General features: G+C 41.2%; 1 protein-coding gene across 3 annotated transcripts in view; it reads left to right on the top strand.

Annotated features, from left to right (window-relative positions):
* Nucleotides 1–24145, top strand: part of ATG3 (autophagy related 3) — a 37270-nt gene extending 13125 nt beyond the window's left edge. The window contains exons 4-12 of one of the 3 annotated variants that reach the window (XM_064276695.1): nt 3611–3681; nt 5070–5177; nt 10124–10173; nt 14052–14130; nt 18601–18635; nt 18905–19060; nt 19994–20121; nt 22309–22377; nt 23873–24145. In XM_064276695.1, coding sequence (XP_064132765.1) covers nt 3611–3681; nt 5070–5177; nt 10124–10173; nt 14052–14130; nt 18601–18635; nt 18905–19060; nt 19994–20121; nt 22309–22377; nt 23873–23954 — 778 coding nt within the window. In that variant the 3' untranslated portion in view covers nt 23955–24145. The other 2 variants (XM_064276288.1, XM_064277167.1) reach the window with 2 other exon arrangements.
* The last annotated feature ends 1303 nt before the right edge of the window (nt 24146–25448 follow it).

Here is a 25448-nt window from a genome sequence, read left to right as displayed (position 1 = left end):
TGGTTGACTTTTTTCCTTTCCATCTAAATTGTCTGTTGAAAAATGTGTTTACTAAGTTTTCATCTATATTTATTTATATTTATTAACTTGCATTTCAAAGTCAAATAGATATGTAAAACTTAACTTATTCATTTTATAAAAAGAACTTAGGATTTTCTTCAGCGTAATAGATAATATTGTTCTTATGCACCCTGACTCATAGCGACCCTATTTGCAAAGAACGAAACGCTGCCTGGTCCTGCGCCATCCTCACAGTCATTGTTACGCTTGAGCCCATTGTTGTAGACACTGTCAGCCCATCTGATTAAGGGTCTTCCTCTTTTGTGCTGACCCTTTACCTTACCAAACATGATGTCATTCTCCCAGGACTGGTCCCTCCTGACAACATGTCCAAAGTACATGAGACGAAGTCTCGCCATCCTCGCTTCCAAGGAGCATTCTGGCCCAACTTCTTCCAAGACAGATTTGTTTGTTTTTCTGGCAGTCCGTGGTATATTAAATATTCTTCAGCAACGTTATAATTCAAAGGCATCAATTCTTCTTTGGTCTTCCTTATTCATTGTCCAGCTTCCTCATGCATAGGAGGCGATTGAAAATACCATGGCTTGGGTCAGGTGCACCTTAGTCCTCGAAGTGACATTTTGCTTTTTTAACACTTTAAAGAGATTTAAAAAGCAGCGGATTTGTTCAGTGCAATACATCATTCGATTTCTTGACTGCTGCTTCCGTGGGTGTTGATCGTGGATCCAAGTAAAATGAAATCCTTGACAACTTTAATATTTTCTCTGTCTATCATAATGTTGCTTATCGGTCCAGTTGTGAGGATTTTTTTCTCTTTACGTTGAGGTGTAATCCATACAAAGGCTGTAGTCTTTGATCATCAGTAAGTGCTTCAAGTCCTCTTCACTTTCAGCAAGTAAGGTTCTGTCATCTGCATGTCGCAGGTTATTGATGAGTCTTCCTCCCATCCTTACGCCATGTTCTTCTTCATGTAGTCCAGCTTGTCGAATTATTTGCTCAGCATACAGATTAAATAAATGTGGCGAAAGAATACAGTCCTGATGTACACCTTTCCTGATTTTAAACCACACAGTATCCCTTTGTTCTGTTCCAACGACAGCCCCTTGGTCTATGTACAGGTTCAACATGAGCACCATTAAGTGTTCTGGAATTTGCATTCTTTTAATGTTATCTGTAATTTGTGATGATCCACATGGTTGAATGACTTTGCATAGTCAAGAAAACACAGGCAGACATCTTTCTGGTATTCTCTGCTTTAAGCCAAGATCTACCTGACGTCAACATTGATATCTCTCGCTCCACGTTCTCGTCTGCTTTATTTCATCCACGGCATTAAGGTCGGCCCTACTTTGAGGAGGCAGCTCTTCCCCAGTTGTATTTTGAGTGCATTCCAGCCTAAGGGGCTCATCTTCTAGCACTATATCAGTGTTCTGCTGCACTTTGTAAGGTTTTCACTGGTCAATTTTTTCAGAAGTAGACCTCCAGGTCCTTCTTCCTAGTCTGTCTTACTCTGAAAGGTCTGCTGAAACCCGTCCACCATGGCAACCCTGCTGGTGTTTGAAGTACCAGCGCGTAACTTCCAGCAGTTCAGCAACACACAAGCCACCGCCGTATGAGAAACTGACGGGCGAGTAGCGGATGATAAATACACGTTTTCTTTATTCAGGTTGCTTTGTCATAATCTGTAATTATCTAATTAGTTTAGGTATTGATTTTTGGCATTATTGTAAGGGTTTATATGTGTGGGCAGAATCTTTTTCTTTTAGCAGATACCGGTAGTTTATAGTTCCACTTTATGAATTGTGAGCCCTGGTGGTAGAGTGGTTAAGAGCTACAGGTGCTAACCGAAAGGTCGGCAGTGTGAATCCACCAACCACTTCTTGGAAACCCTATGGGGTAGTTCTACTCTGTCGTATAGGGTCACTGTGACTTGGAATCGACTCAACTACACCGTATTTGGTTAGGTTTTATGAATTGTGGAGGTTGAAATAATTTTATTGTAATTTAGGACTCAGTTATCGTCTACTCCGATGTCCACATGTCTGGCTGGGTTGCTGGGTCCATAGGAATAATCCACTTTAAATCAGTGCTAGAAACAGGTTATTGCTGTGCTGTATCTTCCCACGTATAAGCCCACAGGCCCTTAGGGAACCTTCCTCCCTCATAACTGTGGCCTTTGCCAAGATCGTGTTGAATTTGACACTTGGGAATGGTCTAGAGAAGCCATACCTTGCCATGTATAAGCCCATAGGCCCTTATGGAGCTCTACTCCCTCATACTGTGGCCTTTGCTAAGATCGTGTTGAATTTGACACTTGGGAATGGTCTAGAGAAGCCATACCTTGCCATGTATAAGCCCATAGGCCCTTATGGAGCCCTACTCCCTCATACTGTGGCCTTTGCTAAGATCGTGTTGAATTTGACACTTGGGAATGGTCTAGAGAAGCCATACCTTCCCATGTATAAGCCCATAGGCCCTTATGGAGCCCTACTCCCTCATACTGTGGCCTTTGCTAAGATCGTGTTGAATTTGACACTTGGGAATGGTCTAGAGAAGCCAAGAGGGCTGCCAGATGATATTGAAGTGCTTCCTGGCTTTATCTTGTGCTAAAAATCTACGACCTGAACTTAGGACCGAAGCTCAAGAAGGCAGCAGAGCTCTAAGTTTATGCTTGTATATTTGTGACAGCCACTAGATGCCACCCTGGCTAGCTCTGATGAGTTCCAGTAGATGACGCACAGAAAAATCTTGGAACAAATTCTTCATGAGAGATTTCAGTGTACTCTAGAAAAATGGGGTTCTGTTTTTGAGCCACAGGGGGAGCAACGCTCCAGAGTGGGAACCCTGGGGCCTTTGGCTTGATCTTGCTTGTTCCCCCTTCTGGTTTTGTGTCCCTGGGCAATCTGACCTCTTTAAGTTTTAGTTTACTTACCTATATTGCAGGGATATTGGTATTACCTACCTAAGGTTATGTGGGTTAAATGAAAATAATGCATATTAAGTCTTGTGTTTTGTAAGTATTCAATAAAAGTTTGTCTTATTATTTTTCTCAACATTACCATTTTGAGATTCGAAGCATCTCTTATCCTTGAGTTCTGGTTTTAATACAGCGGTAGGAATGGCATCTTGCCAGCAGCCTGCTTTGTTATGTAATGTCACACAGCTTCTTTTCTGCCTCCTCTTGGTCTCAAGAGGAACACAACTTTAGGGTTAAAAATATGAGATTATACAATGGGCTACAGCTCACTGGGGAACAGCGTTTTTATTTAAAGACAAACATAATGGCCGTTTGATCTATATCATTCTATCCTTTTTTCTGATATCTAATACAAATTCTCTTAGGTCCGTCTGCATCTCTTAGTACATTTCAGTTTTAGTATATGAGCTGTGCTTGTCTGTGCCCTGAGCCAGTGTATACTTTGAGCCCGTTACTTAATGGCATCCTTTCCAAACCAAGTACTAAAACCGCTCTTTCAGGGATATGGATTATGTAGCTTTGAGATGTGTATGTGATATCTTTTGTTCCATATTTGCCTTCTAAATTTTTTTTTTCTTTTCTTTTTTTTGGTGCTGTTCACTGTTTTCAAAGGGCTACAGGGGAAGAATTGAAAGTGAAGGCATACCTCCCAACAGGCAAACAATTTTTGGTAACCAAAAATGGTAAGAATTAATGTGGTATGTATTAGAAAATTTCGCACAATTATATGTATAAAAAAAAAGCAGCACCTTAACACTTACTGGGCTTAATTTGTATTTAAAGCCGTGCCTACAGATTCTTTCAAACGAAAATTTGAAAATTTAATGAAGCCCTACATTTTCTGTTGCTGGAGTTTTTTTTTTTTTTTTCCATTTACTTCGTTGATTTTACCCTCCCCGCCCCCCCCCCCTTTTTTTTTTTTTTGCGAAAAAAGATCTAACTGTGTAATCTCATTGGAAGAAGAGAGCCCTAAGTACAAAGTTGGGCTTCACTTAATTGGGCTGTTTTTGAAGTTAACATCGTAATCATAATCCCTTTAGACATTTGACTTTAATTTTCTTTTGCTTTAAATTTTTCATGGACAATGAAATTGAGACTACCTTTGACATCTCATTTCAACACTGAAGATTTTGTTGTCCAGTGTGTCATTGAAGGATTGCTTATAGGTACAAAAAATGTTTTTGAAACAGGTAGAATTTTGTTTATGAACTTAATACGGAAACAATACCAAAAGGTTGTTATAATCCCTGTTTAATCACGAAGTAATATTTTGATTTGTGTTCGTATTCAACCGATATAGAAATGGGAAAATAATATTTACAAAACAAGTTTTCCCTTATCTGTGGCATACTTTTATTAGGATTGATAATTGTTATACCCTGCCTTGTAAAAAAAATCAGAGTCGTTAACCCTGTTATCATGTTGCTTTTACCCTATTGTTACTCCATTTAAGCCTTGTAAGTGATAATACGTGTTAGTTGATGTATCTGCTGTATGAAAACTTGGCACTAGTGTTGTTTGAGGGAGTAAAATTCAGCAGGTTAGTGGATCTGAAGGTGCCTTATGCATTGAGAATAACTGGAACTTAAATATGAATTACAAAATTCTTGTCGGAAGTTCCTTTTTTACCCTTGCAAACTGGAGGTCACCTCTGCCACCCTGGAGTGTGGCAGGTGCTGTCTCTGTGCTCTAGAGTCAAAGCATGCAATAAGGCATTACTGTTCATCACCCCGAAGTTGAACAGTGTGGCCTCTGGCATCAGCTTCTGTTCTTCACGGACCATCAGGTAAAGGAACGCGTCTGTCACTCCCAGTAGGGCACATTCTCCTGCCTTCTGACGCAGCTATTTAGGGAAAGACGAATGTGGCCGAGGAATCGAGTGTCTGTGGGCTGCCTATGACTCTTAAATTAATCACGTTTATTAGACTTGAAATATAATATTACAGAATATATTGATGTTGCAATTATGTATGGAATAAACCTTGATGAAGAAGAGACTTTTCCTTTCTTTCTAATGGGCCCGTGGATAGTGGGCTACGTGCTAGTGACTGCACTTGCCATTTTCTCACAGTGCCTTGTTACAAGCGGTGCAAACAGATGGAGTACTCAGACGAACTGGAAGCTATCATTGAAGAAGATGATGGTGATGGGGGATGGGTAGACACCTATCACAATGCAGGTAAGAGGAGACCAGGATGGCATATATTCAGTTTAAATTGTTTTAAACTATTTTACAATCTTTTATAATAGCCTTGATCAAAAGAAAAGAAGCTAGGGAATGTGCAGTTTTGTCCCCAGTAAACTCTTATCTGAAAGAAGCAGGGGGACAAATTGGCAAAAAAAATTAAAAAAAAAAAAGCCCTTGGAGTATACCAAATTTTTATACTCCCTTCTGCTTCGGCTATACTTTGAAAATATGATCCCCCCTTTTATTTTTGTTTCTAAATAAAGCCAATCAGAAATACTGTGTGCACTCTACTTAGCTTTAGAATCCCTTGTTACCATGGCATTCCACTGCTGGACTGTGAGCACCTTGAGGGCAGGAGTCTTGTTATAGTCATACTCTTTTGCCCAGATAATATAACAAAATACCTAGCACTGAAAAGCATTGAATAGTTATTGAGTGATTATTGTAAGATGTTAAGGACTCCAGACTCTGTGAAATAGAGTCATTGTTGAATTCTCAGTGTCTGTCACAGTGCCTGATAGAGAATTTATTCAGTAAGTAGTTGTTAAACACATTGACTAAATGTAAGCCTTTCATAAGTGTATGTATGCGTAAGTTTTTGAAACCCTGAATACATGTTTTTTTCATTCCAAGTCCAAAAAAAATCTGTTTTACCATTATATTTATGTAACTATGCAAATGTGTAATACTGTGCACAGGTATAACTAGCTACCATTTAGGACTTGTTTTACTGAAGGAAATGTGTTCTGAGTTGAAGTCCCAGTTATTGCGAGCAAGTTTTCTCCCTCCTGAGTAGAGACTAGGAGGTGTGTGTGTCTTCAGCAGTAGCGATAGAGCGGAACGTCTCAACATTGGCACTGTTGACAATTTGGATCAGCTAATTCTTTGCTATGGGTGGCTTGCTTGTGTGTTGTGAATATTGAGCGGTATCTCTGACCTCTACCCACCAGATGCGAGCAGCATCCCCCCAGTTGTGACAACCAAAAATGTCTCTAGACATTGCCAAATGCCCTGTGGCTGGCAAAACTGCGGCCCTCAGTTGAGACCCACTGCAGCCGACAGAGGGCTAAGTAATGCACACAGGAAAAGTCCCTCTTTAGGTCCGTTTCTCCTCTTTCTGAGTAAGGGACGTGCCACTTGTTTCTCTTGGAGAGAAGGCACAGATTCATAACCCCTCTGTGTTGTTCTAACAAGACTTGGGCTTCTTGACCTGAAACTCCTTTGCTTCTTAATGAGTTGAAAGAGTTGCTGTGTCAAGGCCTACAGGAGGTAATGAACTAAACAGACTTTTAAAACAATTCAAAAATCATCTTCTTCCCCTCCACTGAGTAGTGCTGTTAGATTTTTTTTTTTTCCTCTCACAATCTTTCAGCTGTTTGCTTTAATTTTCCCATGGAATTTTCGGGGCAACGTGAGCAGCACATTTGTAGTAAAATTGTCTGTTGACTGACCGGAGCCATTGGTTACAGCCCTGTTTTTGTAGCGTTGAGTTAATGAGTTACCGTGTTGTCTAGTCATAGCGTCTTTCATAATCATGACCCTAAAATCCAGGTGCATATTTACACAGGCATTCATCACAGAGCTAAGCAGGTGCCAGTACCATTGGATTGACAAAAATCTGTTACAGAAATTGGACTAACAACTAAAAAAATGTTTGCCCTACTTACAGGGGATAAGTAACATTATTTTCACATAGAGAAAACAAGATAGTATTATCCTGCAGGTAATTTGATGTACGTAATACATTCTAACCAATGTCTGTGAGAGATGCCTTTAGAATCTTAGGTTTAAGCCGTATTCTACTTTAATTAGAGTGTGCTTCCAATCGAATCAAAAGGCCAGATGCCTTGGTTTATCCCCGCTTCTCTTCCCTTAGGTTTCTTTCTTTTCCTTCAGTCCTTGAGAATGGTAGCTCAATTAGAGTAGCAGGAGTTCTCTTTTCCTTTACCAGTCATGTCCTGCTTTTAGAAGAATCTGGTTTAATAGGGTGCTGCTACATCGTTGTATTTTGACAGGTTGAAGAGGTTCATTTTCTTTGTGTCTGTGTTCAGGATTCGGCGACTCACTTTGTAATATCAACTACCAAAAAAAGTAATATCAACTAGTTATGTTAAATATCTGGGTTTTACAGTTATAAAGTAACTCGAGTCTATTATGTATAATAGCTTCTAGAAGAACATCTATAAGGTGAAGGCTTTATGGAAGATCTGTGGATTGCGACAGTTTCCTTTAGGGAGAGTGGGCTAATCATTTTTTCTCTTAGGCACGTTGAATAGACGATAGAAAATTTTCAAAGATTAACAAAGGAGCTAAACTTTATTTATTTTATTATTATTGTGATTTAGGTGAAAGTTACATAGAGAATTAGTTTCTCATTAAACAGTTAATACATGAATTGTTTTGTGACATTGGTTGCCAACTCCGTGATGTATCAACTCTCTCCCCTTCTCCACCTCGGGTTCCCTGTTTCCGTGCATACTGTTTTCTGTCTCTTCCTGCCTTCTTGTCTTTGCTTTTGGGCTGGTGTGCTCATTAGTCTAGTATACATGATACATTGAAACACTTCCCTCATGTGTGGTATTGTTGGCCCTATGTTGTTGTTTTTAGGTGCCGTCGAGTCAGCTCCGACTCGTAGCGACCCTATGCACAACAGAATGAAACACTGTCCTGTCCTGAGCCATCCTCACAATCGTTATGCTTGAGCTCGTTGTTGCAGCCACTGTGTCAGTCCACCTCGTTGAGGGTCTTCCTCTTTTCCGCTGACCCTGTACTCTGCTGAGCATGATGTCCTTCTCCAGGGACTGATCCCTCCTGACAACACGTCCAAAGTATGTAAGATGCAGTCTCGCCATCCTTGCTTCTAAGGAGCATTCTGGTTTTACTTCTTCTAAGACAGATTTGTTCGTTCTTCTGGCAGTCCATGGTATATTCAATATTCTTCGCAAGCACCAAAATTCAAAGGCATCAACTCTTCTTCAGTCTTCCTTATTCATTGTCCAGCTTTCACATGTATATGATGCGATTGAAAATACCATGGCTTGGGTCAGGCGCACCTTAGTCTTCAGGGTGACATCTTTGCTCTTCAACACTTCAAAGAGGTCCTTTGCAGCAGATTTACCCAATGCAATGCGTCTTTTGATTTGTTGACTGCTGCTTCCATGGCTGTTGATTGTGGATCCAAGTAAAATGAAATCCTTGACAACTTCAGTCTTTTCTCCGTTTATCATGATGTTGCTCATTGGACCAGTTGTGAGGATTTTTGTTTTCTTTATGTTGAAGTGCAATCCATACTGAAGGCTGTGGTCTTTGATCTTCATTAGTAAGTGCTTCAAGTCCTCTTCACTTTCAGCAAGCAAGGTTGTGTCATCTGCATAACGCAGGTTGTTAATGAGCCTTCCTCCAATCTTGATGCCCCATTCTTCTTCATGTAGTCCAGCTTCTCATATTATTTGTTCAGCATACAGATTAAATAGGTATGATGAAAGAATACAACCCTGATATACACCTTTCCAGTCTTTAAACCAATCGGAATCCCTTTGTTCTGTCTGAACAGCTGCCTCTTGATCTATGTAAAGGTTCCTCATGAGGACAATTAAGTGTTCTAGAATTCCCATTCTTCGCAGTGTTTTCCATAGTTTGTTATGATCCCCACAGTTGAATGCCTTTGCATAGTCAATAAAACGCAGGTAAACATCCTTCTGGTATTCTCTGCTTTCAGCCAGCATCCATCTGACATCAGCAATGATATCCCTGGTTCCACGTCCTCTTCTGAAACCGGCCTGAATTTCTGGCAGTTCCCTGTCGATATACTGCTGCAGCCGTTGTTAAATGGTCTTCAGCCCTATAGACCTATAGACCTGTTCAATCTTTGCCTGAAGGGTGAACCTCAGGAATGACCTCAGTACTGAGTTCAAAGGGTGTCCAGGGTCCATACTCTGAGGGTTTCTCCAGTCTCTGACAGACCAGCAAGCCTGACCTTGGCATACTTTATTTCTAAAGTAATTTAGCTACTATCGTTTGATCGGATTTCCCATCCTTGTTAACCTGTTTGAGAACACAGACAGATATTTTGAATTAGAAATACTATCTAGCTGACTGGTACTGCTGCCACCTGCTTAAAACCTTGACTGAGACAACTAGGTTCTGTGTATTTACTCACTGAGGAAAGCAGGGACAGCACTGAACCAGAAGTCAGCAGGTATGGGTTCAAGTCCCAGTTCCGTCACTTAACTGGCTTTAAGACGCAAATGAATCATTTTACGAACTCTGGAGACCCCATTTCTTCATAGGGAGAAATTATGACCCTAACTACCTCACAGGTAATTAGTGTTTGGATTAAATAAAATGTGGAAACACTTAATAAAGTAGAAAGCCCTGTATAAATTTCTCACAGGGAATGATTATTACCCTAATGACCTCATGGATAATTAGTGTTTGTAAGGGTTAAATGAGATGTGGAAAGAGTCAAGTAGAAAGCCCCATATAAATGTGATGTGGTATTACTACCTCTGGATAGCCTAGATTCCTGAAGCAGGTAGCAGTGCTAACATCACCAGTCCCTCATGCGGGAAATTTTGATGCAGGTTGAAGTGAAGTGTAGATATGAGTCCTGTCACCTCTTAATTGGCTCAGTTTCTGAGAATGAATGTGTACTTACATAGAGACTTAAGAAAGGAAAGGAAATGAGGAATGATAAGAGTAGGATAATTCATGCTGAAATATTGGTATGTTTCCAGTTAATCTGAGAGACGCCTTTGGGATTATTTCTTCCTGTTTAGAGTTCATTTGCAAAAAATGCTGCTAACGTTTTCTGCCTCATTTCAGGGAAGCTGTGTGAGTTTAGATATTTTTAAGTGTCTTTGTGTAGTTCTAATTAGGTAAATGGCGGTGTTTAATGGCTTAATTTTAGTTATTCTTGTCCGTTGAATTTTCAGCAGGTGTTGCAGGAATAACAGAAGCAGTTAAGGAGATTACACTGGAAAACAAGGTACTGATTAGTTATATTTCTAACTTCAATGACCTAATTATTGCTAATAATTATATTTTTAAGGTTACTCATTTTTCTTTTTTTTTTTTTAACGCAAACACTGGTTATTTATTATGGAGTGCTTTCTAAATTCCAGTTTTTTCTTCCCCTTCCCCCTCCATTTTTCTATGTGAACATACCAAAAAATTACTGTTCTCTATAAAAACCAACCAGTGCCCTAGAGTCAATTCTGACTCATAGCGACCTTATAGTTTTTTTTTAGATTCTAACTGGTAAAAACTGTTTTTCACTAATTGAGAAGTCTTGGAATGTGAATTCTAGGCTAATTTAGAAGAAATTGTCTCAGATATCTAGTACGGTTAGAATAGAAATACCTTTAGTGGGTGGCTTTATCGAACAGAAATTTAATTTCTCCCAGTTGAGGAGACCCGAGGGGCTTTCTCTCTCCGTCTGCCCTGGGGGAAGGTTCTTGGCGACCTTGTGGCGTGTATCCTAAGACCCCTCCACTTGTGCTTGCTTATTCTGCTATTTTATATCTCAAAAGAGATTGATGTAAGACAAACCCTACAAGTATACTGCTTCATTAGCATAACAAAGAAAACCTGTTCCCAAATGGGGTTATAACCACAGGTATAACCTGTAAAAAACCCATCGCCGTCAAGTGAATTCCACTCATGGTGACCCTACAGGACAGAGTAGACCTGTCCCATGGGGCTTCCAAAGAGTGACTGGTGGATTCAAACTGCCTACCTTTTGGTTAGCAGCCGAGCACTTAACTGCTGTGCCGACAGGGGTCCAACAGGGTTTAGGATTTACAACACATATTTTTTGAGGAAGCAATTCAATCTGTAACAAAAATGGGTTTTTATTTTTAATTGTATTTAGTAGCTAATTGGAGTCTTGGTGGTGCAGTGGTTAAGAGCTTGGCTGCTAACCAAAAGGTCAGCAGTTTGAATCCACCAGCTGCTCCTTAGAAACCCCACGGGGCAGTTCTGCTCTGTCCTCTAGGGTTGCTATGAGTCAGAATTGATTCGGCGGCAACAGGTTAGTAGCCAATACTGTGCAAGTCGGGGTTTTGGAGGGTTTGCCCACTTGTTGATCGGTAAACATTAATATTAGTGTTTAAAACTTGTAGTTTAAATATTGTGTTAAGCAATTTAATCATTCTTTGGTATTAAATCAAAGCTTGTTTTGGTTTTTTTTTGAAATTTTAAATGGAAACTTGAGCTTAATTTCACCCAGGATCGTGACATTTCAGATGAGTGGAGGCTAAATCAGTGACATTCTTATTTGGGGGGGAGTGTAAAATACGTAATTTGGGTAGGGTTTTTCCTCTTGGAAGTTTGCAGTTAATTTGGGCTGTGTGTATTGTATTAGCTTTTCAATTCTAAAGAGAGAACAATTGTAGTTTTCTTCATATTTTTGGTTGTTTGAAATGATTTGACTAAACGCCTTCACCCTTACCTTTTAAAAATTACTTTGTTAGCAGTCAGGTCTTCATAGAGGCTAGAATATTCGGATGGAATAATTGCATTCCTGTTGTCCTTTGGGAACCCTGGTGGCGCAGTGGTTGAGAGCCATGGCTGCTAACCAAAAGGTCAGCAGTTTGAATCCACCAGCTGCTCCTTGGAAGCCCTATGGGGCAGCTCTGCTTTGTCCTGTAGGGCCACTATGAGTCTGAATCGACTTGATGGCAGCGGGTTTTTTGGGTATTGTCCTTAGGAAACATCGACTGCAACAGTTACTAGATTTTTGTCATTTGAATCTTTTGGGATTGTTAACTGGAGCCTAACAGAAAGTGTTAGAAACTAAAATGAGTTTTATTGTTTTCACCATAGAATGTTGTTTGCTAGGAATTAAAGTTTAGTGGCTCAGCCTGAGAATTTATCGTTTTGAAATTCCACTTTGGGGAGGGTCTGGATGACTCAAGGAGAAATCACACACATAGCTGTGCTTGGTCAGAAGTTCTTGCTCACTCTGCTGTTACCTTCATTTTGTGGCTGATTTCTATGAGCCTTTCATTTAGTCTTGCTCCTAGCGACCCGGTAGGACAGAATAGAACTGCCCCATAGAGTTTCCAAGGAGCGTCTAGTGGATTCAAACTGCTGACCTTCTGGTTAGCAGCCATCATACTTAACCACTGTGCCACCAGGGTTTCCATTGGGTCGCTATGAGTCGGAATCGACTCGATGGCAGTGGGCTTGGTTTTTTTGTCTTCACTTAATCTCTCTTCTGTTTATTTGTGTCATAACGGTAAAGCCATTTAGTAGTGTAGATGCCTCAGACCTTGGGGACGATAATAGCAGAGTAGTGTGGATGAATTTTTTTTGACAGATTTATGGTAATTCTTTCAACTTTTAGTAAATGTGATAATAGGTAATATAGTGCTTTGTATTCCACCTAACAGCCTCACGTTCTGCTGCAGGACGATGACTTAATCAGAATAATTAACGACCAAATTACATCTTTCCTGTCACTTCCTTTTTAATATAGAAATATGCATTATTTATTATTATAATTGAGTGCTTAGGGTACTTGCCATCCAGATCCAGGTATCAGTCTCTTGTCGTTGATGTCTGCTGCAGTCTCCTGTATCCAGTGCAAATATCACCAACATGATTAAAATTTCTCTTAATGGCCAGTTTGTCAGACATGGGACAGACACTGGCAGTCTTTCCCCTACGCTTTCACATTCTGGGTCTAATAGTGATACAAAGGAGTTCAGTTTCTAGCGGTAAATAGAATCATCCCTAAGTAAAACTGTAAATTAGTTGAAACTAGATGCCCGATTTATGACTTACTGTATTGACTTCAAATTTTTCAGAGTGTTAGTTTTATGAAGTCAATAATTGTGTGCTAGCCCTGTCGTCAGTTAGCATTATTCTTTCCTTGTATGGCCAGTATTGTTAAGAAATTGAGCTGGAATTCTGTGTGTTGAAATGCCTATAATGCCTGATGTTGGTGTTGTGTCAAGTTGATCTCAACTCCTACCGACTCTATGTGACAGGGTGGAATTGCCCCACGAGGTTTCCTAGGCTGTAATCTTTGTGGGAACAGGTCACCAGGTCTTTTCTCCCTTGGAGCAGCTGACAAGTTCGAACCACCCACGTTTTGGTTAGCAGCCAAACCCTTAACGGTTGCACCACCAGGAGGGCTCCTTGTAATGCCTGATAACTGTTGTGTAATTCAGCCAGGATATTGGTAACAATGGGGGCTCTCATGGTGTAGTGGTTAAAGCACTCAGCTGCTAACCAGAAGGTTGTGGTTCGAACCCACCAGCCTCTCAGAGGGAGAAAGACGTGGCGGTCTGCTTCTGTGAAGGTTTGCAATCTTGGAAACCCTATGGGGCGGTTTTACTCTTGTCCTGTAGGATCGCTATGAGTTGAGATCAACTTGACAGCAGTGGATTTGGTTTGGTTTGGGGTATTGTTAACAAATTAGGTCATAAGAGTTTGATCTCTAATTTGTAATAATGCATTTATTTTAATTTACAAATGTGATTTACAGATACACCTTTTTCCTCCTCTAAATTTTAAGTATGCAAGTTAACATAACTTTGAACTGAATTTGTAAAACTAATGAATTGGTTAGATAAAAATATTGTTGTTCTTACTAGGAATTGGGAACTATATTTAAACATGAGCTTAAAGTACTCTCAGTGCTGCCATACCTCTTACAGTTCTCAGTCACAGCACTTAGCACGTTTTGTTTAAGGTTGGCTTATGTGCCTGCCATCCCTACTCAAGTGTGAGTTCCTTGAGGATAAGAACTGTCTCGTCACTCTTACTGCACAGTGGTTAGCACTGTGCCAGCGCATGGGGGCAGCGTTTGAACTAGTAAACATATTTAAATGAATTCAAATGTAATTAATTTCAAAGGACAGCATAAAACTCCAAGATTGCTCTGTGATATGTGAGGAAGAAGAGGAAGATGAAGGAGAAGCTGCCGATATGGAAGGTATTTGTCTTCTGGATTTGCTATAATCACATTGTGTATTGACTTGGCCATATTTCTAACTGATGTGGGAAGAATTCTACCCCCCTGAGTTCTAATTATTAATGTTTAGCAACCCAGAGAGAATTTTGTTTAGTTTAAATTTAATCAGTACAAAACTTACCTTGATCTTGGCCTCTCTTACTTTGCCTGGAGCATAGTCTTAACAGCATTATTTCTACTATGAAAAATATTGGTCATAAATCTCTAGTGTTGGATAAAGCAAGATACAGACTCTTATTTCAGAACGTAACAAAGTTTACTAGTGTGTTTTTGTATTTTTTTTTCCCTCCTTTTTGATACCACCTTTCTACTAAAACCCTGAGAGAGTGATTCTTAATGGTGTCTTTTCGAACTGCACAGGATCCCTTCCCCCTTCCCTGAGATTCTGGAATGCCCTGCTAGGATTCCCAGTGGTGGAGGGTCACTGCTTTGGTGGACCGTGGTTAAAATATTGAAATCCACTGCACTCAGAGGGCAGAGTCACACAGGTCTATGAATATATGACTGTGAATAGCTTCCTATGTTATTAATAGGATAACCTCTAATACATATGAAACCTCAGATATTTAAAAAGATGTGAAAGTATTGCTAACACTAGGGTTACCTCTGTGAAGTCAGTCCATCTTTATCGTGCTTGTCTTCCCTGCCTCTGGCTCTCTTAACCTTCTCTCCAGCTTTTTGCCTCCCTTGGTCTCCATGACTGAATTTTCCTCCTCCTTCCTGGGCTGTTCTTCTCAGCCTCGTGGGGCCCTTGACCTACTTCCCAGCTGCTGTTTGATGGGAGCTTTTTTTCCCCTGCTTGCTCTAACTTGCAGATTTCGTTTACTGTCGTGGCTTGTGTACTGGCACACTGTGGTCTGGCATTGAAATCTGTGCAACAGGAAAGATGTATAAATTACACCACATTCTCTGTGAAAGTTTAAATACGAATTTGTGGGCACACACACACACACACAGAATGTGTCAGCAGTTGGAGAAAGAAAGAGAATATGAACAAGTTAAGGGTAGCCATTGGGGGGTGTAAGGTGACTGAATCTCAGCTATAGAATTAAGAATGAGGGGAGATGTTTTGTAGCATTAGAAGTAAAAGATGGCGTCCGTTAGAGTTGGTACACCCTCTTGGCAAGTGGTGGACAGATGGCGTCCGTTAGAGTTGGTACACCATCTTGGCAAGTGGTGGACAGATGGCATCAGTTAGAGTTGGTATACCCTCTTGGCAAGTGGTGGACAGATGGCATCAGTTAGAGTTGGTATACCCTCTTGGCAAGTGGTGGACAGATGGCGTGAGAGCTGGTACACCCTCTTGGCAAGTGGTGGACAGATGGTGTCAGTTAGAGTTGGTACACCCTCTTGGCAAGTGGTGGACAGATGGCATCAGTTAGAGCTGGTACACCCTCTTGGCAAGTGGTGGACAGATGGCGTCAGTTAGAGTTGGTACACCATCTTGGCAAGTGGTGGACAGATGGCGTCTGTTAGAGTTGGTACACCCTCTTGGCAAGCAGTGGACAGATGGCGTCCGTTAGAGTTGGTACACCCTCTTGGCAAGCGGTGGACAGATGGCGTCCGTTAGAGTTGGTACACCAACTTGGCAAGTGGTGGACAGATGGCGTCAGTTAGAGTTGGTACACCATCTTGGCAAGTGGTGGACAGACGGCCGCTAAAGAGGGGCTGACAGCACAGCCCAAGTGCCAGAGTAGCTGACTATCTCTTAGTTCTCTTCCCAAATTACTTTCAGGCCCCGTGAAACCTAGCTGTATATTTGTTCCTAAATTCTCGTCAGATTTTTTTCTTTATTTCCATGGAAAATGCCCATTTCTGAGGAAATCTGAATGACTTACTTGTAACCAAAATTGCTCAAAACAACCTCCCATACCATTTCCTATGCTCAGGACTTCCATATCTAAACCTCCAGACCAGGTCCCCTGAACTTCAGGTGTGCTCGTTCATTTTCATTTCCACCTAGATGTCTCACAGTTGTCAAACTGAACTCATCACCTTTTTGCACAGATATCCTTTGTGGGCTCTGTCTTTCTGTGAATGTCACACAGTTGTCCAAGCTGGGGTTGGGGGATGGGGACAATTTTTAGAGTGCAAGCTGTGGGACTGCCTTAACTATCTGACAGCATTTTAGCATGTTTGTTATATTTCCCTTGGGTAGGAGATAAGGAAAGAATTGCTTTACGTGGAATTTTACGGAAACTCTGGTGGCGTAGTGGTTAAGAGATATGGCTGCTAACCAAAAGGTTGGCAGTTCAGATCCACCAGGCACTCCTTGGAAGCTCTGTGGGGCAGTTCTACTGCGTCCTATAGGGTCACTTTGAGTCAGAATCGACTTGACAGCAATTTTTTTTTTTTTTTTTTTTTTAAATCTAATATAGCAGGTAGTTAATTTCAATTCTTTATTCAATAAATATTTATTGAGCAATACAGTGTCTGTGTCAGGCATGGTTCTTGGTGCTGGAAATTATTAAAGCGGTAGACGTGATCTCATGGAGTGTGTAGTCTAATTAGGGACGGTGGGTGAAAAACAGTAGAGCAAAGTGTATATTGTATTACATGATTGCAAGTGTTACAGAGAAAAATGAAGGAAGGGGGTGAGGGGTCCTGGGGCAGGGATGAGTGTTGCTGTCTTTAAGTAGTTTGGTCAGGAAAGGCCTCGTTGAGATTGTCATTTGAGTAGAGCTCAGAAAGAACGTGTGAACAAGTCATTTGGGTGTCTGGGGGATGTGTGCAGAGAGGCCTTGAGGTGGCTTCTGTGACGCTGAGAGGAGCCTGCTGCGTCTAGAGTGGGTGAGAGGGGAGCCTAAGAGGTGGACCAAAGAGGGAAGCAGGGACCAGATCATGTAGGGCCCTGGCTTTGACTAGATGAGAGGAGAAGCCAGGGAGAGTTTTTCTACGTAGAGGATTGAAGTGATTCGACCTCTGCCAGCATCACGCTGACTTCAATATGAATAGACTGAAGGGGGAGTGGGAGAGTAATGGGAGGCTGTTGTGATAATCCAGGCAAGAAATAATGGCGGCTCCGGCAAGGATGGAACATTGGACATGAGGGTAGGGCCGAAGGGGTTTGCTGCTGAATTAGGTGTAGAATGTGAGAGACAGACGTGGAGTCAAGTGTGACCCCAAGGTTTTTGACCTGAGCACCTGGAATTAACAGAGATGGGAAAACTGTAGGATTGAACAGCTTTGAAGGTGGAATCAGGAGCTCAGTTTTGATATGTGATGTTTGCAATGCTCATGAATCATTCAAGTGGAGACAAAAGTCAAGTCAGGTACAGGGAACACAACAGAGAACCCCTGAGGGCACAGGAGAGCAGTGGGATGCAGACCTCAAAGTCTCACGAAAAGGCCAGACTTAATGGTCTGACTGAGACTGGAAGGACCCCAGAGGTCACGGTCCCCAGACCTTCTGTTAGCCCAAGACAGGAACCATTCCCAAAGCCAATTCTTCAGACAGGGATTGGACTGGACTATGGGATAGAAAATGATACTGGTGAGGAGTGGGCTTCTTGGCTCAAGTAGATGCATGAGACTATGTGGGCAACTCCTGTCTGGAGGGGAGATGAGAGGGCAGAGGGGATCAGAAGCTGGCTGAATGGACACGAAAACAGAGAGTGGTGGGAAGGAGTGTGCTGTCTCATTAGACAGAGCAACTAGGAGCATATAGCGAGGGATATATAAGTTTTTGTATGAGAGACTGACTTGGTTTGTAAAGTTCCACTTAAAGCACAAATAAAAATTAAAAAAAGTCAAGTCAGGGAGTCAGGGAATAAACTTGGGAGTCGTCAACATATAGATGGTATTTAAAGCCGTTGAGATTGATTGAAATCATCAAGGGAGTAAGCTTGAGGAGACGTGAGGCCAGGTTCAGGAGCTGAACCTTTGGTTCCTGCAGCGTTAAGAGCAAACATACAGAGGAGCCTGAGGGGAGTCAGCACAGGAGAGAGTGCAGGGGCTGCAGTGAGGTGGGAGGAAACACAGCACCTGACAAACCAAGGAAAAGGATCGTTCCGAGAAGGAGGGGTTGACCTTGCCAGATGCTGCTGGGTGGTCAGCGAAGACGAAGACTGGAAAGGTGCCTCTGGCCCGGCACAGTGGAGGCCCCCGGTGACTTGAACAGGCTCGTTTATCCAGTGACGTGACCAGCCTGGTGTGTCCTGTGGAGTCACTGTGGGTTCTGTCGTTTTACGACGCCAGCTGCTGTTGCTGATGCTCCGTGATGCGCCGTACCATCGACCAGGCCAGGAGCCTGCCGACCGGTGGTGTGAAGCGTCTGCTGCTTTGGACTTAGCTCGCTGGTATCTACTCAGCGTCTTCAGTTAGGAACAAAAGCCAAAGCCGGTGTTGGAATGATACCCTGAAGTAATATCATGTGGTTTGGTTTAGGGGTTATCTCGGACTCGATTAACCTTTTGTTGCTTTTTATAACAGAATATGAAGAGAGTGGCTTGTTGGAAACAGATGAGGTTTGTAAATTGAGTTTTCTTTAGTTAATTTTTAATGAATGAACTTGGGGATTCGTGTTCTTACTAATAATATTCTGATGTTTCAAAGTTCTTATTTGTGTGTTTACATAGATTGTAACATTTATGATTTTACCTTTTGAGTTTTAAATTATGTCTGCTTATAATGGGAAAATCAGAACGAAATACAGGGTGGGAAAAATACATTTTCTGTAATACCGTATTCATACAAATTTTAATGTTCTAAATGTTTATCCATTATTATATGCCAGGCTACCCTAGACACAAGGAAAATAGTAGAAGCTTGTAAAGCTAAAACCGATGCTGGAGGTGAAGATGCTATTTTGCAAACCAGAACTTATGACCTTTACATCACTTACGATAAATATTACCAGACGCCACGACTGTGGTTGTTTGGCTACGATGAGGTAAAAACGAAACAATGTATGTTTTAATGTAAATGCTTTAAATTATTGGTTTTAATGCCTTCTTAATTAGGTACGTGACTGTATGTTACGTTCTTTTAAATTTCAGAAATCATCTGTTTTTTAATTTTATGATTAATATTTTTTATCTTGAAGACACTGAAGCACTCAGTGGGGTGACAATAATACTAAAATGTAAACAGAGATAATCCATTGCGTGCTTACTCCTTGGCCTCTGATTTCGTCCCTTCAGAACGTGAAGTGGGTTGAACCTGGTTTGTCATGCTAACTTTTGTCTGGAATCACATTTGTTATATGTACAGGCGTTTACATGTGATCGTGTCATATATGTTTTTCCCCTTAAGACACAGAACCTTTTTCACTCATCTATTTAATTGGAGCCCTGCTGGCACAGTGGTTAAGAGCTACGGCCACTAACCAAACGGTCAGCAGTTCGAATCCACCGGCCACTCCTTGGAAGTCCTATGGGGCAGTTCTGCTCTGTCCTAGAAGGCCGCTGTGAGTCAGAATCACCTCGATGGCAGTGGGTTTTATAGCGTTAACCTCGTTGCCGTCGAGCTGATTCCGACTCATAGCAACCCTATAGGGCAGAGTAGAGCTGCCCTATATGGTTTCCAAGGAGCGCCTGTTGGATTTGAACTGCTGACCTCCTTTTGGTTAGCAGCCATAGCACTTAACCACTGCGCCACCAGGGTTTCCTTTGGGTGGTAGTTAATGTCATGTGGACCAGAGGTACAGGCTGGCACAAGTGAATTGTAAACTTCCCCCCAAAGAATGGTGATTCTAAATAGTACGAAATTTTAAATTGTAAGTGAAAGGGGTAGGGGTGGGGAGAATAAAAAGATGATAAACATTGAGATTTGAGGCTAAGAGTTTCTTAACAGTAATTTCAGGGCATTTTTTTTGTACTTTCAGCAACGGCAGCCTTTAACAGTTGAGCACATGTATGAAGATATCAGTCAAGATCATGTGAAGAAAACAGTGACCATTGAAAATCACCCTCATCTCCCACCCCCTCCAATGTGTTCGGTTCATCCATGCAGGTCTGCAGACATTTTGTGTGTATTTGTGTGCGTGTGTGTGTCTCGTCTACTTCATGGGTTTATTACTTGGGATGCCCTAACAGAAAAGATTGACTTAATAAGCAAATAAAATTCCCTTTTATCTTCCTTAGAAATGCTCTTATGCTTAAATGTATAAGGAAAAAGGGAGTGAGAAGCTCACTAAGTGATTTCAAGTTTAACATACTAAGAATGTGTGTGTGTGTTTACTTACAGAATGGGTTTTGTGATTGCACCCCTCTTTTCCGAGAATAGATTCGAAGACCCTGTTTTAGATTTAAAAGTTCTGATCATTTAGACATGGTTTGCTCTAGCATGAATGTGTATCTCTGAATGTAGAGTATACAGTTGACCTTGTACTTCTGCTAGGTGACCTATTTATCCCCGTTTACTGGGGATGTGGTGTGAGGATTTCTGCATTCCTTTATCCTTCAGTTAAGAGGTCTGAAGCCCTATCAAATCAAGTGCATTTTATAATTTGGGATTTCAGCTAACTGTCTTATAAACTAATTCTGTCATAGACAGTGTAGTTCTTTTTTGAGGGAAATAAAGGAAAAGGGGCGTAGAAGTAGGGAATAAGACCCTTTTATGGCCCACTCCGGCTCTGTGTCTTAGTCCTTAACCCTCACCACGAGGCACAGATTGCCTGAGTTCAGAGGCTAGGGTAGTTGTGGAGTTCTGTCCGTGCACTGACTTCCTCTCTGTTTGGAATTGTGGGCTGCCGTAGGGGTTTTCTCTTGCCAGTGTTTTCAGGTGGCTGAGTGAGTGAGGCCAAGCCTCTATGTATGATTCGCTCAGAACTTTCATTTTAAAAATGATGTTACATTCTAATTTCCTTTGGGTTACTTATTTTTAATAGCTAACTTTTGCAACTCATAGAAAAGTACTGATAACATACTGGTAACATTTTTCAGATGAAAACTCTGATAATATTCCATTGACTAGTTAGATGAAACATTTCCTTGTCCCTCCCATCCCCTTTTCCCATAAAAAAAAAAAAAAAAATTAAGATTTTCTTCTCACTCTCTGTAACCTCTTTATTAACTTCTTTATTTCCAAACTTTACCTTGATGAAAGCCTAGTTCATTATTCAAGTTTATTTATGTCAAGAAGCATTAATAACCACTAGAATTATCCAATATAATCTGAAAGGTTTTCACTTCAAAGAGCTTTGCTGTTGGCTCCCCTTAGGGTTTGAGGTTTTAGGGTTGTGCTTATCAAACTGAAGCAGGTTTCTTTCTGAGATATAAATTTTACTCAGAGTTGAGGAAAAGAGAAAAGTAATTTAACCTGTAATTTAAGCATTTTAATGAGTAAACATGGCTGTTTATGGAACGGTTGTAAATACGGCTGAAGGCCTATAAAACAAGACTTTTGGGACATCATAGGCCTTTCTGTGGGCCGTCTCAGAGTCTACTTTCAGATTCTTAAGGCTAATATAGTCACTCTCATCTTCTGAGTTGATTATTATCAAGATTATATTAATAAAAATTTGAGAGGCATTATTTAAGCCTCTTTGATTTATGTAAGGTTATTTCTTTTGTACTTTGCCTTTTTCTTAGTTTTTATGTCTAATTACTTTGGTGTTACTCTTTCCTGTAGCACAGGAGAGATACCAGCTGGCCATGAAAAGATTTGTGCATAGGACGGAAACTTTATTTTTAAATAGAATTAGATAAATTCTGTGATACCCATTAAGGCAAAGCACCAATTAACTTTTCATTGAACCTCTCAGCTTTGGCTTCTTCTCAGCCAAGTACTTAAGCAGTCAGAAATCACAGGACTTTAGATACCTCTGTGCTTTTTTGACCAACAGTTACCAGGTAGCTTTTTGAACTCTCTGGTTCCTCAGAGCAGATGGCCATTGTCCAGCATTGACCCCTGGCATCTCTTCCCTTCCTCTCGTTTTCCACTGCCACACCACCCCTCATCCCAGAGGGAAGCTGACAGTCCATGGTGCCCATCGTGACTACCACAGCTGCCTTGTGGCTCAGCAGTCTGACTGGCTGCAGGGCCAGGGAGGGCATATTTTACAACACATTAATTATTATATGTTAAAAACCAGCTCACTCGTAATAATGAGGTAGATTGCTTCACAAGCAAAACCTTGCTTTTCAGACTATTTTGATTTTATTGATCTGCACTAATGATTTGTTCTTTTGCTTTTAGGCATGCCGAGGTGATGAAGAAAATCATTGAAACTGTTGCAGAAGGAGGGGGAGAGCTTGGTGTTCATATGTATCCTTCTGTGTGTGCGTGTATGTTTGTGTGTGATTGGGGGCAAATGCTGTATTGTGACAGTCACGCTTCGTTCCTGGTTAGCACATGTCCTTATGTACACCAGTTAGCTCTGCCTTATTACCGAGCCTTAGGTTAACACGTCCTTCAGGGCAGCGGCTCGCCAAACGCTTTTGTCTGTCTCCGAGGTAGGAGTGGTTAAGAGTGTGTGAATGGGTTAGCACAAAACCGCTGCTCCTGATGGAAAAGAGACTCAGTGGACTTAATTCATTGATGAAAGATGAGTAACGTACCAATTTAGAAGGTAACGCATGAGTATCTTTTCCTTAAGTCTATTCCCAATTTCATATATCACCATGTTTACTTTTTCCATGTAAATATAAGTTAGGTTGTGTCAGTCTGAGGTCTCTCTGAAGCAAAGAGTTCAACTTAAGTGAGTTGGTTAATTAAAAAGTAATGCTCGTGAAGCGTGTTTCAGATATTCTTAAAATACAGTATTTTAACTTTTCATCAGATAAGAGTGCCCTTGTTGTATCTCACTATGGTTCTGTAGTTTTCCGAGTTTAACAAGAGTAAACTCTTGTATCCCTAAATACATGTACCTGCAGCGTGGATTCATCAAGAGCAGTTAAAGTCGGCGATTTGGACGCCAGACACGTTGAATTGGCTTGGCGCTCGGTTGGCGTTGGGCTTGCTGCTTCATGCCCCGCAGCGTTAGGTGCAGACTGCAGGGTCCGTGGGATTCACCACGGTGTTGGAGCTGCAGTAACCTCAGCGTCACTCACCAAGTATATCCCTTTAGGGAAACTTTCATCTGATTAGATATTGAAACCAAGAAGTTACGGTGCAAGCCAGATGTGCTCTGAAAATCCTACTGGGTGTAGTTTAGCATTCATCTTTATGTTTGTTCCCCAGTAAAAATTAAGTCGGCTCTTGATGCTCCTAAGTGCAGTGGAACACAGAAGAAACTCAGAATTTTCTTAAAGACAGTCCAGTATCACAGACTCTGTGGCAAGTATATATGTTAACCGAGAATCAGTCCATTACGGAGGGTTTCCACTTCTGTTTTCTCTTGCTTCAGCGATTTTATACGCTTCATTCTGCTCATTTTCTCTAACTCACACTCTAGCAATGTCGTGAACAATAAGGGTACCATTCTCCACTTAAACGTGGACAGCCTTGTTCTTATTTTTACATCAAGATAGTTGGGCCTGCCTGTAACAACAGCGTATGAACTCCTACTCATTAGGAAGTCTCAGACTCGGCTATTAAATGGCAGTGGCTGGTCACAGAGTCTTAAAGGTATGGAGAGCCTCATTGAACACACACAAGCTTGGATGAGTGAATTTCTGTGAGATTCTTGTCTTAAAATCTTTCTGTGAAGATGAAACTTTTTTTTAGAGAAATTAATACTTAATAAAATTGCTAATTACAGTGTTAGCTTAAGCCATAGAACCATTTAAAAATCATATTTTCCTTAGCTAAAGACCTTTAGGTATCTTCTAATTTTCTTGAAATTTGTACAAGCTGTCATTCCAACCATAGAATATGACTACACAAGACACTTCACAATGTAATGAAGAGAGTCTAGAATCTATCCTAATTATTGGTTCTGATTTTTAAATAATTAACCCATAGATGTGACCATTGACCATGTTCGCCAATATATACAATTTCTCTAATAAAGGGACTTACGTGTTTATGCATTAAATAAAAAAGGTGTTCCACTACCAGCCTTATTTGTTTAATAAAAATGAATGTAAAGAAACGCTTTTCTTGCTTCTTATCAAAAGGCTATAATGGGATCTTCCTGAATAACAGCTCTTTTAATGAAGAAGTGTGTCGTAGAGAACGATGACAGCGTTTTTGATTCAATTCCTGAGGAAGGTGTTAAATGTGTAATAGCGTGTCTAAGTTTCCTAGCGCTGCTGTAACAGAAGTACTACAAGTGGGTGGCTTTCAAGAACAGAAATTTGTCTTCTCATAGTTCTGGAGACTCAAAGGCCAAGTCAGGGTCTCAGCCGTGTGGATTCCTCCCTTGAGCCTCTCCGTCGGTTTCTGGTGTCTGCTGGCCATCCTTGAGTTCCTTGGCTTGTAGCCATCTTCATGTGTCATCTGTCTTTCCCTGTGTATGTGAGCCTCTGTCTCTTCTGGTCTTTTTAAAACTCAGAAGTGATTAGGGTTTAGGATCTACCCTACACTGGTATGGCCTCAACTGATTGATTACATTGCATCGTATCATGGAGGGTATTGACATTGTACTACATTGGGGGTAAGTAATTGCATCACATTACCTTAGATCGCACCCACGGATCTAGGGTTTAGGATTCCAGCACACATTTTTAGGGGGTACAGTTCAACTGGTAACAGTGTCAGAACTAGGATAGAGGAGACTGCATGCTAGGCCGCTGTCCCTTTTCCTCTTTGTTACCTCGTTTCCCCCTCTGCCTGCCTGCTCGTAGTTGATAGTTAGAAAGCGCTTGCTGTGTGCCAGGAATATGATGAGTGTTGTTATTTATATTGTTTCCTGATTGCTTTATTAGGTTGGTTCCACCAAAAGTCTTTTCTTCAATTAAGGACACAGGAGTCTTTCTCATGACTGTCTGTTAGAGTACTTCATAGTATAATAGAGTATTAGAACAGACAGGGCTCTCTTTATCGTGTGACCTCCGTTTATAGACTTGGATGGAGGCATTTGGGAAAGGCTAGTTCTACCCTGGGACGGCACTGAGATCCAGGGCTAAGAGGACCCCGCTTTTGGACTCTTCCCTGTTTTACGTTCCCTTTATGTCCATACATTGCCTCTCATCCACCTTGTTGAGTTCCCTCTAACGGAACCTTAGGTTTTTTTTTTTTTCCTTCTTCTTCAGGGATAATCTTATCTTCAGATCCCTTTATTTTTCTCCCTTTTCCAGTTGTAGTCTAATTCTTGTATCGCGAAGGAAATCTCTGTAATGTATATAGTGACTTGGTGGAGGTAAGGCAGTGTTTGACATGTGTAATATGGAGGTGTAAGCTGGAAACCCTGGTGGCGTAGTGGTTAAGTGCTGTGGCTGCTAACCAGAGGGTCG

The sequence above is a fragment of the Loxodonta africana genome, chromosome 1, assembly GCF_030014295.1.
Source record: "Loxodonta africana isolate mLoxAfr1 chromosome 1, mLoxAfr1.hap2, whole genome shotgun sequence".
In the NCBI taxonomy this organism is placed as follows: Eukaryota; Metazoa; Chordata; class Mammalia; order Proboscidea; family Elephantidae; genus Loxodonta; species Loxodonta africana.
This window is presented reverse-complemented; position numbering and strand designations above follow the sequence as displayed.